The sequence below is a fragment of the Lutra lutra genome, chromosome 5 (genome assembly GCF_902655055.1).
Source record: "Lutra lutra chromosome 5, mLutLut1.2, whole genome shotgun sequence".
NCBI lineage: Eukaryota > Metazoa > Chordata > Mammalia > Carnivora > Mustelidae > Lutra > Lutra lutra.
In genome coordinates this window covers 148805921-148822035 of record NC_062282.1, presented here as the reverse complement: position 1 = coordinate 148822035, position 16115 = coordinate 148805921, and the positions used below count along the sequence as shown (strand labels likewise).

At 41.8% G+C, this 16115-nt stretch overlaps 1 protein-coding gene across 3 annotated transcripts in view; it reads left to right on the top strand.

Annotated features, from left to right (window-relative positions):
- KCNN2 (potassium calcium-activated channel subfamily N member 2) overlaps window positions 1-16115 on the top strand; it is a 498316-nt gene that overhangs the window by 456673 nt on the left and 25528 nt on the right. For all 3 annotated transcript variants that reach the window (XM_047730739.1, XM_047730738.1, XM_047730740.1), the window contains one exon: window positions 4108-4249. In XM_047730739.1, coding sequence (XP_047586695.1) covers window positions 4108-4249 — 142 coding nt within the window. The remainder of the gene's footprint in view (window positions 1-4107; window positions 4250-16115) is intronic.

Genomic DNA, 16115 nt, shown 5'->3' with positions numbered 1-16115 from the left:
TAGGTACAATGTAACTAACTTATCACTATCTTCTCTTCACTGGACAGGATGCCACTTACTACAACATATCTTCAAGTGATACTGAACCACTTTGTAAAGTACTTCCATTTCTTCAACACTGGGGTTTTACACCCACATATTGATTAGTCCTTAGCTGAATAATCAAGGAGACTGCTGTGCAGATTTCTGGATTTCCATTGATGTAGATTTCTCCTCTCTAGATTTTGACCCTGTGAACTCTACCACCCCACCCCCTGCAGATTTCCAGGTGTGTTCCTGAATTTGGGAAAACTGTGGGCTCTGACTGGTTTCCCTCCCTGAGCCACATCCTGGGGATTCTCTTCAGGTATTAAAGTGGCACAACTGTATGACCATTGTGGTTGTTTACCATCTCTTGGGAATCACTGGTCTTTATTAGTAGTTGATCTATGTCTCATTAACTGTTGTCTCAAATACTGTGTCTGGTTTTGAGAGGCAACATAAATCCAGGCCCTTATTAGTCCTTCTTGGCTGGAAACAGAACTCCTCGTGTACTTTTGTGTGTATGAATTTGTGTTCTTTTTCATGCTCTGATCTTTCCTTTCCTTTCTTTTTGTTCTTGTGTGTTTATACCTTTTAAAAATTGCCTTGCTGTCCTTTTAGTGGCATCTTCAGAGAGAAATGTAGAATCACAAGAGAGAACCAATGGTGGATGAATCACATGCATTTCAGTCTCCATAATACTTTTTATTCTACAACCAAGGCTGGCACCTGAGATCAGAGCTGACAACTGAGATGAGATCTTTTTGCCATTTGTAGTATTAATTGCATGTTTAATAAAAAAAAAATGGTTAATGAACATAGTTTGTCTGCTATTTACCTCCGTTGCTGAATTATCTTTTATAAGTGTAAAAATACCTTATAAGTTGCATACAGATCTTGGAAGAGAACATGACAGATTGATTGTTGGGCAAGACTCACTTCTGTCCCCTTTTTGTGCCACTGTGTATGTGATCCTGAAGGCCTAGCATGTGGCCACAAGGGCACATCAATTTGAGAATAAATGTTTCATTTTGTCATGCTAGTTAATTCAATAAAGGCATAGTCTTTGTCCTCGAATTCTTCATAATTAAGACTCCAGGGGCATGTTAGATGAGCAGATTATACATTTCATGTCTTGTGGCTGAAGTTAGCATTGGTTGGTGACGCTAGAGATCTCTACAAGAGGCTCCTACAGACAAAGAACCAGCCTGGAGTCCTGGAGTACCATGTTGCCCAAAAGCTTTGTGGAATCTGGAAAAGGGGACCGATGAGTAGATTCTCCTAGTACAAATCAGGGCTAGGAAGGTGGGTGGGGTGGAGGGAGTTGTTTCCAGGAAGAAGGAAAGTTGTTTCCAGGCCAGAAACAAAACCATGAAAGAGGATGGCCTAAGTGCCAGCCATTCGTGTGACCAGAACTGGTGCGTGTGGAAAGGTGCTGAAGGGGAGTCAGAGGTGCGGAGCCGAGACCACCATGTTCAGAGAAGAATTCCGCAAGGCCTTTGGAAAGATAACCCTGGCACATTTCAACAAGTACTATAGAAAACTGTCATATTTAAGAAAAAGCAGTAGACCCACAATCAACAGTGAAGACATGAATGGAAACTAAGAGAAGGAATATTTTGCTTCTTTTCAAGCCTCAAAGCTGATCTTGAAACCTTTATGTCTATGAAGTGTGCACCTGCTTTAAAATAGTGCAGTAAGTCTTCTCTCCAAACCCCAGAGTTCTGATTTTAAAGTCTTGAGATCAGCAGGCCTTCCTTGCTCTCATTTTAATCTTATTTGATGTATTTTTCCTTAAACAAGTATTCCTAGTGATCAGAATTTGAACTTTGCCACTTTGAGTCAGTTCTTCATGTCTTTCATAGAGTAGTCCTTGTGAAGAAGAAGGTCGGCATTGCCTGAGTAAGTTCGTGAAATAAACATCTGTGAGGAAAAAAAAAAGTCTTGAAATATTTCCTCTGCTTTTTAAATTGTGCAATTAATCACTCACGGTGGTGTGAATCTGGTGTCATTCCAAACCTGGCAGTTCTAAGGGATAATATCATCCTGCGGGTAAGTTTAATATTTGAGTTTCCAGGAAAGAAATCTTGATTATTCAAATAGTGTCTAACATGGTTCCTTAATTACCTTGTTCTTGACTGTTCACAACTAAGTATGTCTGAATGTAACATAAACATTAGTCTGAGATGCTATTTTTCCATTCTGAGCTACTTTTCAGGCAGGTTTATTACTCCATAAGCCAAAAAAAAAAAAAATAATTTAGTATTAAATCCCAAGCCTTAAAATATCAATTCCTAGAAAGTTTGCTTCTAATCAGGCCCTTCACTACAGGATTACAGTAGTGCATAGGGTATAATAAATATTGACAGAATGATGTCACTTCATAATACTCGAGGATTTTGCAAAGAGTCGAATGAGGATGGGAGGAGTCTGCGTATTTAAAACTCGGGTATTTATTACATTAAGCAGCTAAAGAGGAGTCAGCTTGCCTAAGTTTCCAGTGAATGTGTTTTATTGTGATTTTTGAAACTGTTTACTTCCTTCTCCAAGCTTCAGGAAATAAATGAAAAGTGCTCCAGAAAGAATAGTTTGGAAAGACTGCACAGCCATGCCCAAGTTATTTCCTTGTGGACACCAGCCACGGAGGTTCCCCTTAGAGACCTTCCCTTTTAGTTTTAAATCTCAAACTCCTCTTTTGTAGTTCCTTGTGCCTAGTGGGTGTGTTCTGGTCACTCACGGTGTAGAAATACCTGAGACGTGATCACATTTTCCAAGCGACACTTTATTGATATAGAGGGGGTAAAGACGGTAGCTGTTTCAGCCAAAAAGGTCGTCTAGGTCTTAAAATATTAACGTAAATTGAGAACATGGAATTCAAGTGCTAAATACTTAGTGGGCACTCCGCAAATATTTCATAGGTGTCAGGAAATCAGAGTTTTTGACTCTTAAATGTATCTGATCTTTCCATAGATCATGCTTGTTAATGAAAATTTGTCTCACCATTAGACATTGACTAGGGCATGAACATTCCTGCTTCCCCTCTCTGGCATCATGTGTTCCCTGTTTTAGGCAAGCTCTTATTGGAGTATACTCTAGAGAGAACCCCAATATCATGAAAGAGTTATAATCTAAAGGGTGCCCCTCAGTAAGCTGTGTGTGTGCAAGCTAGGAGGTTATCGGCATGCTTTTGAGAACAAGACATGAGGACGTGAGAGTCCTCCCCAGGGGCATCTGACAGCTGGGAAAGGAAGAGGGTCCTTCGGAGAAGCTGGTGATGATCCAAGAATGCCTCTGGTGACCAGAGTCTGGGGTCTGACTGCCATGGAGACCAAAGGAGGGCCACTCTGCCCCATGACTATAAAGAACAGGCATCCAGGGCGAGTTCTTCCAGGGGAACCAGTCACATAGCTCCAAGTCCAGGCCAGGATTGTGCAATCATTGTCCCATTTTCAGGGAAGACAGCTAGTTGCTCCAGGTAGACCGTTACAGTACTGTCTGATGATGGAGGAAGACAAAGGATGCTGAGGGGGTATACGGGCAGGGCTGGGAGACAAGCAGATGGAAAAGGCTCCCCTCCCAACCCCCACATTTAATTTTGAAGGATGACTAGGAGTCGGAGCATCACGGAGTTAGAGGTAGAAAAGGATAGTCTCAGCAAATGGAGCAGCATGGCTCCTGCTACTCTCAGGATGGGGGTGGGGGGAGATCACAGGCTGAATCCAGCACTGCACGGTGTCCCATAAGTTAGGCACCTTGGCGGGCATCCAGGAATGATGTGCCACGAGCAAGGTCTGGACAGAGTTCAGAGACACATCTGCATTTATCAGTTTACACCCATGAGCATAGCAGCCCTCATTTTTTTTTTTTTCAAGTTTCTCTTTCAGACTGTTTTTAACATTGAGGAACTTCCTGACATCTGTCAGATTGCTCAGGTGGAACCTCGATTGTATTTACACCTAATAGTGAGATTTGAAGCCCTCCTCGTAGATCAGTTTGTAGAAGCTACACAGTACATTTCCTGGATTGGATCTGGCAGCCGTTCTCTGGATGAATTAAAAAGGACTGGCTCTGTTTGCTGTTTTTCAGGTATCATGATCAGCAGGATGTTACCAGCAACTTCCTCGGAGCAATGTGGTTGATATCAATAACTTTTCTCTCCATCGGGTATGGCGACATGGTACCAAACACATACTGTGGGAAAGGAGTCTGTTTGCTTACTGGAATAATGGTAAGTATTGTCACTTTGTTTCTTTCACTGATCCTCTCAGATCGCCAAGGCACTCCGTGTGACGGTGTGCCGTTCGGTTTCCCGACCGCGAGCAGCAAAGCATTAATGATCAGTTCTGGGTTGGGAGAGGACATCACTGATTTTCATCTTCATTCTTAACGTGACCCAGCTCCGTGAAGCTCGCTGTGCCCCTGGATTGCTCTTTGGGGGAGAGGGACTAATTTCGATGAGCAAATCCTGGTCTTTGAGCTTCAGCTTCAGCCAGAAATTTCTTTATTTTAGTGGTTTCTGCCATTGTCCTACTAGTTATGTGAACTTTAGTAAATTTCTCCTCTCTGAAACTTATTACCTTATCTGCAAAATGGGGACCCTAATAACCTGGCCTGAAGTGTGGTGAAGGGCTGAAGAGTTGCACATTTTATCAGTTACAGAATTAGACTATGATGGACCCTTGAACTTGGGTTTAGAATGCATGGGCTACTTATATATAGATCTTTTTTTTAAGTAGGTACAGTATAGTATGGTAAATGTATTTTCTTTTCCTTACAATTTTCTGAATAGCATTTTCTTCTCTATTACAGCAAAGTTGACTTCTAAGCTAAGGTAGACTTAGGCAAGGATAGACATCCAGGAGGAGGAAATGGTTTGTTTGAAGGCAGTGGGTCAGGGAGGAGCTTGGTACCTTTGAGCACAGCCACTGGGCCAGGCACGCACAGAGTCAAGTAAAAAAGTGGGGACACCTGGGTGGCTCAGTCAGTTAAGCATCTCCCTTCTGCCCAGGTCATGGTCCTGGAGTCCTGGGATGGAGTCCGACTTAGGGCTCCCTGCTCAGCGGGGAGTCTGCTTCTTCCTCTCCCTGTCCCCGCCTTGTTTGTGCTCTCTAGTGTGTGTGTGCACCAAAAAAAAAAAAAAAAAAAAAAAAAAAAAAAAAAAGTGGAAGGTGGTACGGCATGAGGCTGGGACGGGAGGCTGGGTCTGGGGGAGATTTTGAGAAAGGTTTGCAGCCTGTGGTGCCTGTGGTGATAGGCCACTGCTTTTTTTTTTTTTTTTTTTTTTTTTTTTTTTTTTTGAGAGAGAGAGAATGAGCAGGGGAGGAGGAGCAGAGAAAGAGGGAGAGGGAATCCCATATGGGCTTCACAGAGCCTGACGTGGGGCTTGATCTCACAATCCATGAGATCGTGACTGAGCCAAAATCAAGAGACGCTCAACCGACAGAGCCACTCAGGCACCCCGACATGCCACTGTTCTGGGACCTGTAGCAGGTACAGACACAACCCCTTACTTCTTACACCTTCTACTTTGACTGGGACTAGTTTGTTCCATGTGTTTTATTTTTTTTTAAGATTTTATTTATTTATTTGACAGACAGAGATCACAAGTAGGCAGAGAGGCAAGCAGAGAGAGAGGAGGAAGCAGGCTCCCTGCCGAGCAGAGAGCCCGATGCGGGACTCGATCCCAGGACCCTGAGATCACGACCTGAACCTAAGGCAGAGGCTTTAAACCCACTGAGCCACCCAGGCGCCCCTGTTCCATGTGTTTTAGATGACAACGGGAGGGTGGCAAGTTATCTCAAACTGATCATAATGCGGTGTGAACTTTTAAATGCCGAAGCCGGGCGTCGCTTCCCATCGCCGCACTGTTGGCAGTGACCTAGGTTCTATTCATTGCTTAGCTGCTTTTTCTAGTTTGGATACAGCCAAATATTATTTCGCTGCTTCTTTGATTTTCTGCCTAGGTCAGGATATGAGAGCTAATACCAGGAGCTCCTTAGGCAGGAAATTCCCAGCGTTTCTGAAGTTAGGCATCCCTCCCAATGCCTCCCCTGTGTCCACCCCCAGGTTGGCAGCAGAGGGACAGGCTCTCCATGTGAAGGCCTTTGAACAGTGGCCAGGGAAGCCCGTACCCTTGTAACAGCTGCCTTGGAGGACTGATCCAAGAGTCAGAACTAGCAGGAAGGACTGCATGCCTGTGGCATGGATTGGAGCGGGAACATTCTTCTCTCACTCGGTAGTACCGACCTGGGGTAAGGCAGCTACGTGGGAACATAAAATCCAGGGCTAGTTTCAAGGTCACCAGGAGCCACAAGATAACCATTTCAGGTCCCAGTTGTAAGGAATATAATATGTGGGTATCACTTCACATGGTTGGCTTGTAAAAGAAAAATGCAGTCTGTGTGTTTTAATGAAAAAGTTTTTTTTTTTTCATTACGCTGGGGATGGTCTGTTCTGTTAACTATTGGATCCCTTCCTCCTTTCTCCTCAGAAGATAGCATTTTGTTCTATAGCATAATGCTCTGGGAAATAAAATTTGCATGGATGTATTTTTGGAGGGCCATACAAGCCCACAAGGGACATGAATGATGCTATTTATAAAAACAAAACAAAACAAAAAAAACAGACCTGCTAATTGCAGAGTCTTTCCCCTTAAGCTTCTTAGAAACAATTTCCTTGGTGTTTCTTTTAGGCAAGATGTTCTCCCCCCACCTTTTTATTGTTGAATCAGGTATGACTCAGGGTTTGTGCAAATGGTCTAATACGCCATAGATCAGAACCGGATGGGAGGTCAGCCTTGCCTGGGTCTTGCAGTATTTCTAGCTTTCCTCCCTTTTTTCTTTGTCCTCAGGGTCTTCAGAGCCTCACCTGACAGCACAAAATCTTTTATTGAGTTGAACTACTTGCTTACTTAGGTTTCACTAGGGATCCTACTTTACAGAAAAAATAGGAGTTATACTCAACCTTTCATCTATACGGACCCAAAGACGTTATGTTCCCTGAAGTTCACAGTGACTTCGCTGCTGCCCTCTAGCTTCATGGTGAAACAGACTCTCTGTTCTCAGGCTGAGGAGGTCCACTCCCATGTAAGGAACAGATGAGACTTTTTAATTTTTTATTTAAATTCAATTTAGTTAACGTAGAGTGTCTTATTAGTTTCAGAGGGAGAGTTTAGTGATTCATCAATGGCATATGACATCCAGTGCTCATGACATCACAAGCCCTCCTTAAGGCCCATCACCCGGTTACCCCTTCCCCCCAACCCGCTCCCCTCCAGCAACCCTCGGTTTGTTCCCTAGAGTTAACGGTCTCTTATGGTTTGCCTCCCTCTGTTTTTGTCATTTCTTATTTTTCCTCCCCTTCCCCTGTGTCCATCTGTTTTGTTTCTTAAATTCTGCATAGGAGTGAAATCGTATGGCATCTTTCTCTGACTGACTTATTTCACTTAGCATAATAACCTCTAGCTCTAGTGGCAAGATTTCATTCTTTTTGATGGCTGTGTAATATTCCATTGTGTGTATATACCACATTTTCTTTATCCGTTCATCTGTCGATGGACATCTGGGCTCTTTCCATAGTTCGTCTATGTGGACATTGCTGCTATGAACATTGGGGAGCAGGTGCCCCTTCAAACAGACTTATTTCTTAACTGGCCCCATCAGAAGTGGTTTACTTGCATGTCGACAAATTCATTAACCTTGGACTAACCTACATGAAATGCTTCATGGAGTTGGATTGTGTCTATCCTTAGACCAAGTAACCTCCCACGGAGTCGCGTCCCCAGAGCGATCTTCTGGGGGTGAGTTTCTGGGAATTGATTCCATCCCGTGTAAACTTTCTGGGGCTTGATCATGTGTGGCTCAGGTTACCTACAAATGGATATGAAGAGTGTTTGGCTGACAATGAAGATACCTAGAAGAAGCTAAGTTGTCTTCCTAGCCCATAGATATGGTTAGTTTCCTTTAAAAAAGTGTCTGACAAAACACCTTTCATCTTGTTTTGTTTTTTGGCTTTTGTTTCAGGAAACTTAAATACCAGTTTGTCACTTTGGGATTATCCAAGCCAGACACGACTTGCTTTTATTTTAGGCATTTATTTGCCTATTCCCCCTCGGGCTTTTGCAATGCATGTTTAGGTAAAATGCACAATGTCAGATTTCCCATGGGCCATCTCTCTCTCTCTCTCCATCTGGTCCCTACTAAATTGTGAAAAAGAAATACTATTTACAATACTCCTGAGAGAGGACAGGGTCATCCCTGAATCATCTTGTCTATTATCTCTGAAGTGCTATATTTTTTGTGTTCTTTTATATTTGAATTTTCTGGTTTTTGTCTTTATGAAATTGATAGAATTTATAGCTTTATGTGGTGGGTTTTTTTTTTCCCACTTTGATGTAAGATATAGTCAATCCAAATGCTAACATCTACAAAGACCATTCCCCATTTCAAAATGTACACATAAAGAAATGAGCACTGGCTTTCTTCATAAAACTAATGAAACTAATGAATTATTTCATGACACCTTTTTAGATGTGCACATTTCATTGGTTAAGACCCCAAAATTAAACTGTAATTTAAAATTTTTTAAATAGCTTAATTTGTGTCGTGAGTGTTATTTTTGGGCTCCAAAGACATTAAGATTAATCTGCAGTGCTCTGGGCAGAAATATATTGTGAAAGAGTGAGGAGAGAGAGTTTTCCAGAATATTTCTAAGAGACAAACAAATGGCCTTATCAAAAGCAAAACAAAACAAAACACCTCTCCTTGCCTGAAATGTCAATTGTGAATCCAAGACAAACATGCAAAGCTTTTCTTGTAATTTTTACAGTGTTGTATGCATAAATGATGATGGAAATGCTTAAAATAAGATGATCTTAGATACAGGTACCACAGTGTGATAGATCAGACAAATCAAGCAGAAATCTCCTTCTTACCCACACCTACCTAATAGTAAAGCTGAAGACACAAAGATCTCTTCCTCGCTCCTGGATAGTGTCTTAAAAACAAAGACTCCCAGGATTGCTTAATGGTCACTCATCACCCTTCCAGAGAAAGCCATGAAGGTTGCAATTACTTTTTTCTCTTTATCCATCAGTCTTTCCTCTGTGGGGTCCTACCAAAGACTTGATGCTTCCGCAGCCAATGGGATGACCTCTAAATGGCTTTCTTCTTTTGGCTGAAGGTGCTGGGCAGACATCGCTGTCAGATCGTTGGTGTCTTAGCTTTTCATCACTTGGAGCTGGTTTCTCATCATGTCCTACTTGATGTAGAGCAGGTAGTTGTTTTGCTTAGCAATTATAAAGTTATCCTAGCTATGCTTTCATATCTGTATGTATAGACAAAACACAAGCTAAAAGCTCTACTTTCCCCTTACTTAGGAATATATAGGATCATTTCAAGAGGAGAATAGTTTCATTGGTGAAAGGATATCTCTTGGCTTATAGGAGAATGAAGGTCATTAAGTCACTTAGCATTTTTGCTTGTCTATTTCTGTAGAATTATGGCATCTCCCGTGGGCCCTTTACCTAGAATATAGATGACAAGATTTTTTGGCAAAATTACCTTAAAACAGGAAGTATTATCTGCCCCATCCTAGGGACACAGGTTATTACCTGATAAGCGGTTTCCCATGGATTCATCAACACATGTGGGTCCAGTTCACAAGTGTGATCTAGCTTCCCCCCAACCATTTCTGCAGTTCAGAACAATTTAACAATCATGGCAGCAGTGAATCGTTCACGTTTTATTCAGGGAACCACAATAACAAAAAAGTCTATTTTTTATACCACATCAGGATGAGAGTTTCAGATAATAAATCATTTTACCCATTGTTGAGGAGTCTTTTTTTAAATTTATTTAATTTTTTCAGTGTTCTAAGATTCATTGTTTACGCACCACACCCAGTGCTCCATGCAATACGTGCCCTCCTTAATACCCACCACCAGGCTCACCCAACCCCTCACCCCTCTCCCCTCCAAAACCCTCAGTTTGTTTCTCAGAGTCCACAGTCTCTCATGGTTTGTCTCCCCCTCCAATTTCCCCCAACTCCCTTCTCCTCTCCTTCTCCCAATGTCCTCCGTGTTATTCCTTATGCTCCACAAGTAAGTGAAACCATATGATAAATGACTCTCTCTGCTTGACTTAGTTCACTCAGCATAATCTCCTCCAGTCCCGTCCATGTTGATACAAAAGTTGAGTAGTCCTCCTTCCTGATGGAGGTGTAATACTCCATTGTAGATATGGACATCTTCTATATCCATTCATCCGTTGAAGGGCATCTTGGTTCTTTCCAGTTTGGCGACTGTGGCCATTGCTGCTATGAACATTGGGGTACAGATGGCCCTTCTTTTCACTACATCTGTATCTTTGGGGAGGAGTCTTGACGGAAAGTCACATGGTGGCTCAGTCAGTTGTCAAAGGTCAGTTTTCATCCTGAGGGGAAAAAATGCTACATTGTTCATTTAGTCACAGAGTCTTCCAGAACACAGCCATCAATTAGCCAGAGCTTATAAAGAGAATGACTGCTATTCAAGAGGGCTAAACTGAAGGTCTGGTTATATTCTTCCTACTTTCTCTCTCTCCATTCAGGGATTTTTTTTTCCCCCTGCCAGGGGACAGAGAAATCCTGAGAAACTAGAGTAAAAGTCAGTTCCTGGTATTGCTTGTGTGAATAAACAAAAAACAAAACATACAAACAAAAAACCCACCCCAGGATACTTTTTGTAAGTCTTCTAGAATTTGACATGACGTGTTTAAGATCAAATAACTTGGAAGAAGTTTTTCGTTTGCTGGGGTCTTTCTGGTGTGTTCGGTGAATCTGAGGAGAGCCCATCTTTAAATTCTTCAGATCATTTCTATGTTGCACAGAGGAATAGGAGGGGTTGATGGACCTTCAGTCAGAAGGCAGAGTTCTCTGCCAGTGCCCTAAGCGGACCTTCATGTCTCCACAGAGACATTTCTTCAGAAATATAATAGCAGCTTTCCAAGTACAGACACGTTGAGTCAGAAGTTGTTGTGACCTTCTAGCTTCTGACTTGTTGCCTCCACCATTCCACCTGATTTTTCTAAACTATCAGCACTTTTATTTGGCAGGACTACCGTTCCTGTCTTTACAATACGTGCACTCACCCTGGCACTGTCACTAACAAGGAGATTGAAACCCGGGCGTGACTCATTGTTGACGACCAGTTTTAGGCACTGTTTCTTTCTTTCCAACCATCAAAGCGCATGAATGAGCTGAACCAGCAAATCACTCTAACGGAGACTTGGGTTTTGTAGGTCTGGGTTTTTTGACTGAACTCAAAAAAACCACACTTACCTCCTCCCCTCTTCTACCAGTTGAGGACAGCGGACTTGACCTTTCCCCTCCTATCAGCAAATACCAACTCATCTTTAAAGAAACTCAGGGCAATCTGTCTTCAAAATTACCTTGACTGTTGTTGCTTTTCATGACCTGAGGAGATCTTGCAAAATTCCAATGGGATAGAATAGGAAAGCTGAGTGGTTTATAGAATTTTAGTTGCCAGAAGTGATTGGTTGACATAGTTTCATGAAAAAAAAAAGTGTATCAGACGAGCGCACTAAAATGTGTTTATTATTCTGTGATACTGCATCAGTCAACCCCAGGGACAGAGAAATGGGCAGTATTTCCAAATACTCATTTTATCTTCCTTTTGGAGGATATGTGGATATTTTCAAGTTAATCGGCCTTAAAGCTGTTTTATTAATTTGGGTGTATTTTAAGGAAAAAGCTTAATTTTTTTTTCAAATTAACTGTATTTTGGTAAATTTTAATTACTGTTAGTCGAACAAATTGGCTATCACACTCAAGTTTTGAGCTTTTAGGAGCTACTATAAGACTTGCAGGAGGAGAATTAATTTAACACTGGAGTATTTTGAACACTCGCATTTTTTTTCATTAGTCATTTTTGGTGAGGGTGTGGATCCTGAAATTTCTAAAAGAAAATTATACATTCCAGTGTTTATGTTACATTTGTGGCAGGTGCCTCTTTAAATAAGAATCTAAACCTTTACCCAATGTGCTATTAAAGTATTTCCCTTCTCCATAGGCTCGTATTATCAGCTTGTTAAATCTTGCTCTCCAGAATGGCTTTCCAAAATGATTCTTGAAGGAATCCACCAGAAGAGCAGAACCAGGGGACCTGATGTAAAATGATGGTGGTGCCTTGAACTTTTCAAACATCGTGCAGTAAAATGAAGGGGACCTGATGTAAAATGATGGTGGTGCCTTGAACTTTTCAAACATCGTGCAGTAAAATGACCTCGGGGAGAATGAATTTCTTCCTGAACATTCTGCGGTCCAACATGCCTTACGGTTTCTGTGCTCTGATGAGGAAATGCAGAATGGAGAAAAGAGCTGTATTTTTTTCATTTGGCAGTATCTCAGACCCTCCAGGTGTTGGGGTTCCACCTCTGCTTTATGCTGGTTATCTGGTATAGGGCAGTGAGCTTTAGTAATGATCTCTTCTAAGGACATGGTCTCCTTCCTCTCTCTCTCTTTCTCTCTCGCAATGTGTAATTTGTTGGAAGGAAAGGTGACACAGCAGCTAAGGAGAACCTCCACATTTTCCTTGAGTCTATCAGCTTCGTAAACACACCCGTGTTTTCCTCGTGTAGTCGGGAGGGGCCCAAGCATCTTGCAGGGACGGGCCAGTGATCTGCTTCGTTCTTCCTTCATAACACGAACGAAAGGGGAGACCAGGAACCAGGATATATTTTCTGACTTTGGTGAAAGGAAGATGACTCATCTTGGTAAAGGCATACAGGGATCTTCCTTTCAGAGAGTAACATATGTTCGACCCAACTGTTTCTACATCCATCATGATGACGACATGCTTTGGAGGAAATGTTGTAGAAGCATGTTTACTTTCATCTGTCTTCACTTCACGGAATGGAATGGACAATAACGTCATGCCGTTACTTAAATCTTTAAAACCCTTCACGTGGGTGGGGATTTCCTTGGAACCTGGGAAGCTTTCATTTTGCATACCTCTACAATTTTTTTTTAAGTTACTTTTTTGAAACCCAATTCTATCCACGTGGAGTCCTTTGACGAATATTAAGAACCTGGGGATGTAGGAATTTATGGCTGCCCTAATTAAAACAAAACTAAAGGAGTGGCTGTGTTTGAACAGAGGGAGGTTTCTAAGTGGCCCTTGAGGTACCATTTCAAGGGTACAGTTAGGATGATGAAGTGACAGGTACGGGTAATAGTTTCAATAACTCCTAAACTGTTAGACTCTCCTGCTTTTGCACTTTGCTGCACGTACTCATTTTAGTGCACAAGACTTGCAGCGAGCTAGAGAACACTGAGTGTGTGTGTGGGCGGGGGGAGCGAAAACCAAAAACAACAACAAAAGAGCGCAAGAATAAACACAAATAAAAATCGACCTTCAAAGGCTCTTGATACCAGTGATTTTCCACTCCTATTAGGATGTTGATCTCTTTCCAGAAGGATCTCAGCAGTGACCACCTGCCAGGGGAGAACAATATTCAACTTTGAGTGCCAGTCGGCGCTCACAGCTCCTCTCTCTCTAGCAGTGGAAGCCCCTCAGATTTTTACACTCTCTGCTTATGCGGAAACCACTGCTGCTCTTGAATCTTGTTACTGAGTGATGAGCACCTGGGAGCAGTGTGCAACATGTGATCCCGTATTTCTTGAGCAAATAGTAACTACAGTGGGCAGGTTTGGGTGGCCATCTTGAGTGGCCGCTGTTTTTCGGTTAGCCCCTTCCCAGTACACCAAAACTATTTAGATGTTGTGGCAAATGTTTGAAAGTGAATAGCACAGATGTGTATGCTTTCAAAAAGTAATTCTTTTTTTAAAATTGAGAGTATAGGTGATGTATAATACTATGTTAGTTTCAGTGTGTGCCACAGTGAATCGACATTTCTATGTATTAAGACAGGATCACCAGAAGTCTAGTTACTCTCTGTCACCATAAAAAGTCCTCACATTATTATTTACTATATCCCTTAGAATGAATTCCATAGGGGCGCCTGGGTGGCTCAGGGGGTTAAAGCCTCTGCCTTCGGCTCAGGTCGTGATCCCAGAGTCCTGGGATCGAGCCCCGCATTGGGCTCTCTGCTCAACAGGGAGCCTGCTTCCCTTCCTCTCTCTCTCTGCCTGCCTCTCTGCCCACTTGTGATCTCTCTGTGTGTCAAATAAATAAATAAAACCTTTAAAAAAAAAAAAGAATGTATTCCATAGCCCCAGGATCTTTTTATTTGATAACTAGAAGTTTGTTTTCCATATTTGTCTGTTTCTGGTGTGTTTGTTTCTTAAAAATTGTACATATAAGTGAAATCATACAGTATTTGTCTTTGACTTATTTCACTTAGCATAGAAACTTCTAGTTCCATCCATGTTGTTTCCAATGGCAAGATCACATTCTTTATGGCTGAGTAATGTTCCATCAGAAGTGGGTAAATCCTCAGAAGTGGGATTGCTGGAGTGTAGGGTAGCTCTATTTTCAATTTTTTGAAGAACTGTCATACTCTCTTTCCTCAGTGGCTGCACCAACTTACATTCCCACCAGCAGTGCACAAGGGGTCCTTTTCCTCCCCATTCTAGTCAACACTTGTTATTTCTTGTCTTTTTGGTAACTGCCATTCTAACAGGTGTGAGGTGATATCTCATTGTGGATTTGATTTACATTTCCTTGATGGTGAGCATCTTTTCATGTATCTGTTGGCCGGCTGTATGTCTTTTTACAAGAAACCTCTATTTGGGTTCTTTGTCCATTTTTAATCAGGTTATTTGGTTTTTTTGGGTGTTGAGTTGTATTATATTATATTATTTTATATTGTATTATATTAACCCCTTATGGGATCTTACTGGATCTGCCATTTACAAATATCTTCCTCATGCAGTAGGTAAGTTGTTTTTTGCTTTGTTGACGATATTCTTCATTGTGCAACCTTTTTAGTTTGACGTTTGACGTTGTCGCACTGTTGTCCTTGCCTGAGGAAATAAATCCAAAATGTGATGCTCAGGGGGCTAAGGGTTTAGTGCCAATTTTTTTTTCTAAGAGTTTTATGGTTTCAGGTCTCAAATTTAGGTCTTTAATTCATTTTCGTTTTATTTTTGTGGATGGTTTAAGAAAGTGGTCCAGTTTTCCAAGATTATCTTTTGCCCATTTTTTATTCTTGTCACCTTTGTTGTAAATTGACCACTGAAGCCTGGGTTTACTTCTGGGTTCTTTATCCTGTTCCATTGATCTGTGAGTCCATTTCTGTGCCAGTACCATACCATTTTGATTGTTGTGTGGTTTGTGATCGGGGAGCCTGACACCTCTAGCTTTGTTCTTCTCTTTCAGTACTGCTTTGGCTATCAGGGCATTTTTTTGTGGTTATATACAAATTCAGGGCTCATTTGTTCTAGGTCTATGAAAAATACCATTGAAATTTTGATAGGGAGCCCTGAATCTGTAGGTTGCTTTGAGTCGTATGGATATCTTAATTCTTCCAATTCATGAGCATCTCCGATCTTTCCACTGATTTATGTTCGGTTTCTTTCATCAGTGTCTTACATTTTTCAGAGTACAGGTCTTCAATCTCCTTAAATTTGTTTCCAAGTGCAGATCCTTTTTAAGTGGTAAAATTCAGAGCACATTTTGTGTATAATTATCTGACTTGCTTGGATATTATGTTGCCTTTAAGCATTACAGAAATAAAATTTTAAAGCAGCCATATAATATTATAGACCTGGATATGCTGGGAGTAATTCCCGTTCCTCAATATTAGATACTGAAGGTGAAATCTACCATGTACATAAGGTGTGGAATTTTCTTTTGTAATTCGTGATTTTCAGACCTACTGGTAGTGAGGAAAACCAGGTCACCTGGTGGGACTTTGGGGCTCTCTTGGATAACTATCCAGTGAGCACCTTAACATTTTGGCTAACGTAAAGAAGATCCTGTTAAGGGGCACCTGGGTGGCTTAGTGGGTTAGAGCCTCTGTCTTTGGCTTGGGTCATGATCCCAGGGTCCTGGGATTGAGCCCCACATCGGGCTCTCTGCTCAGCAGGGAGCCTGCTTCCTCCTCTCTCTCTCTGCCTGCCCCTCTGCCTATGTG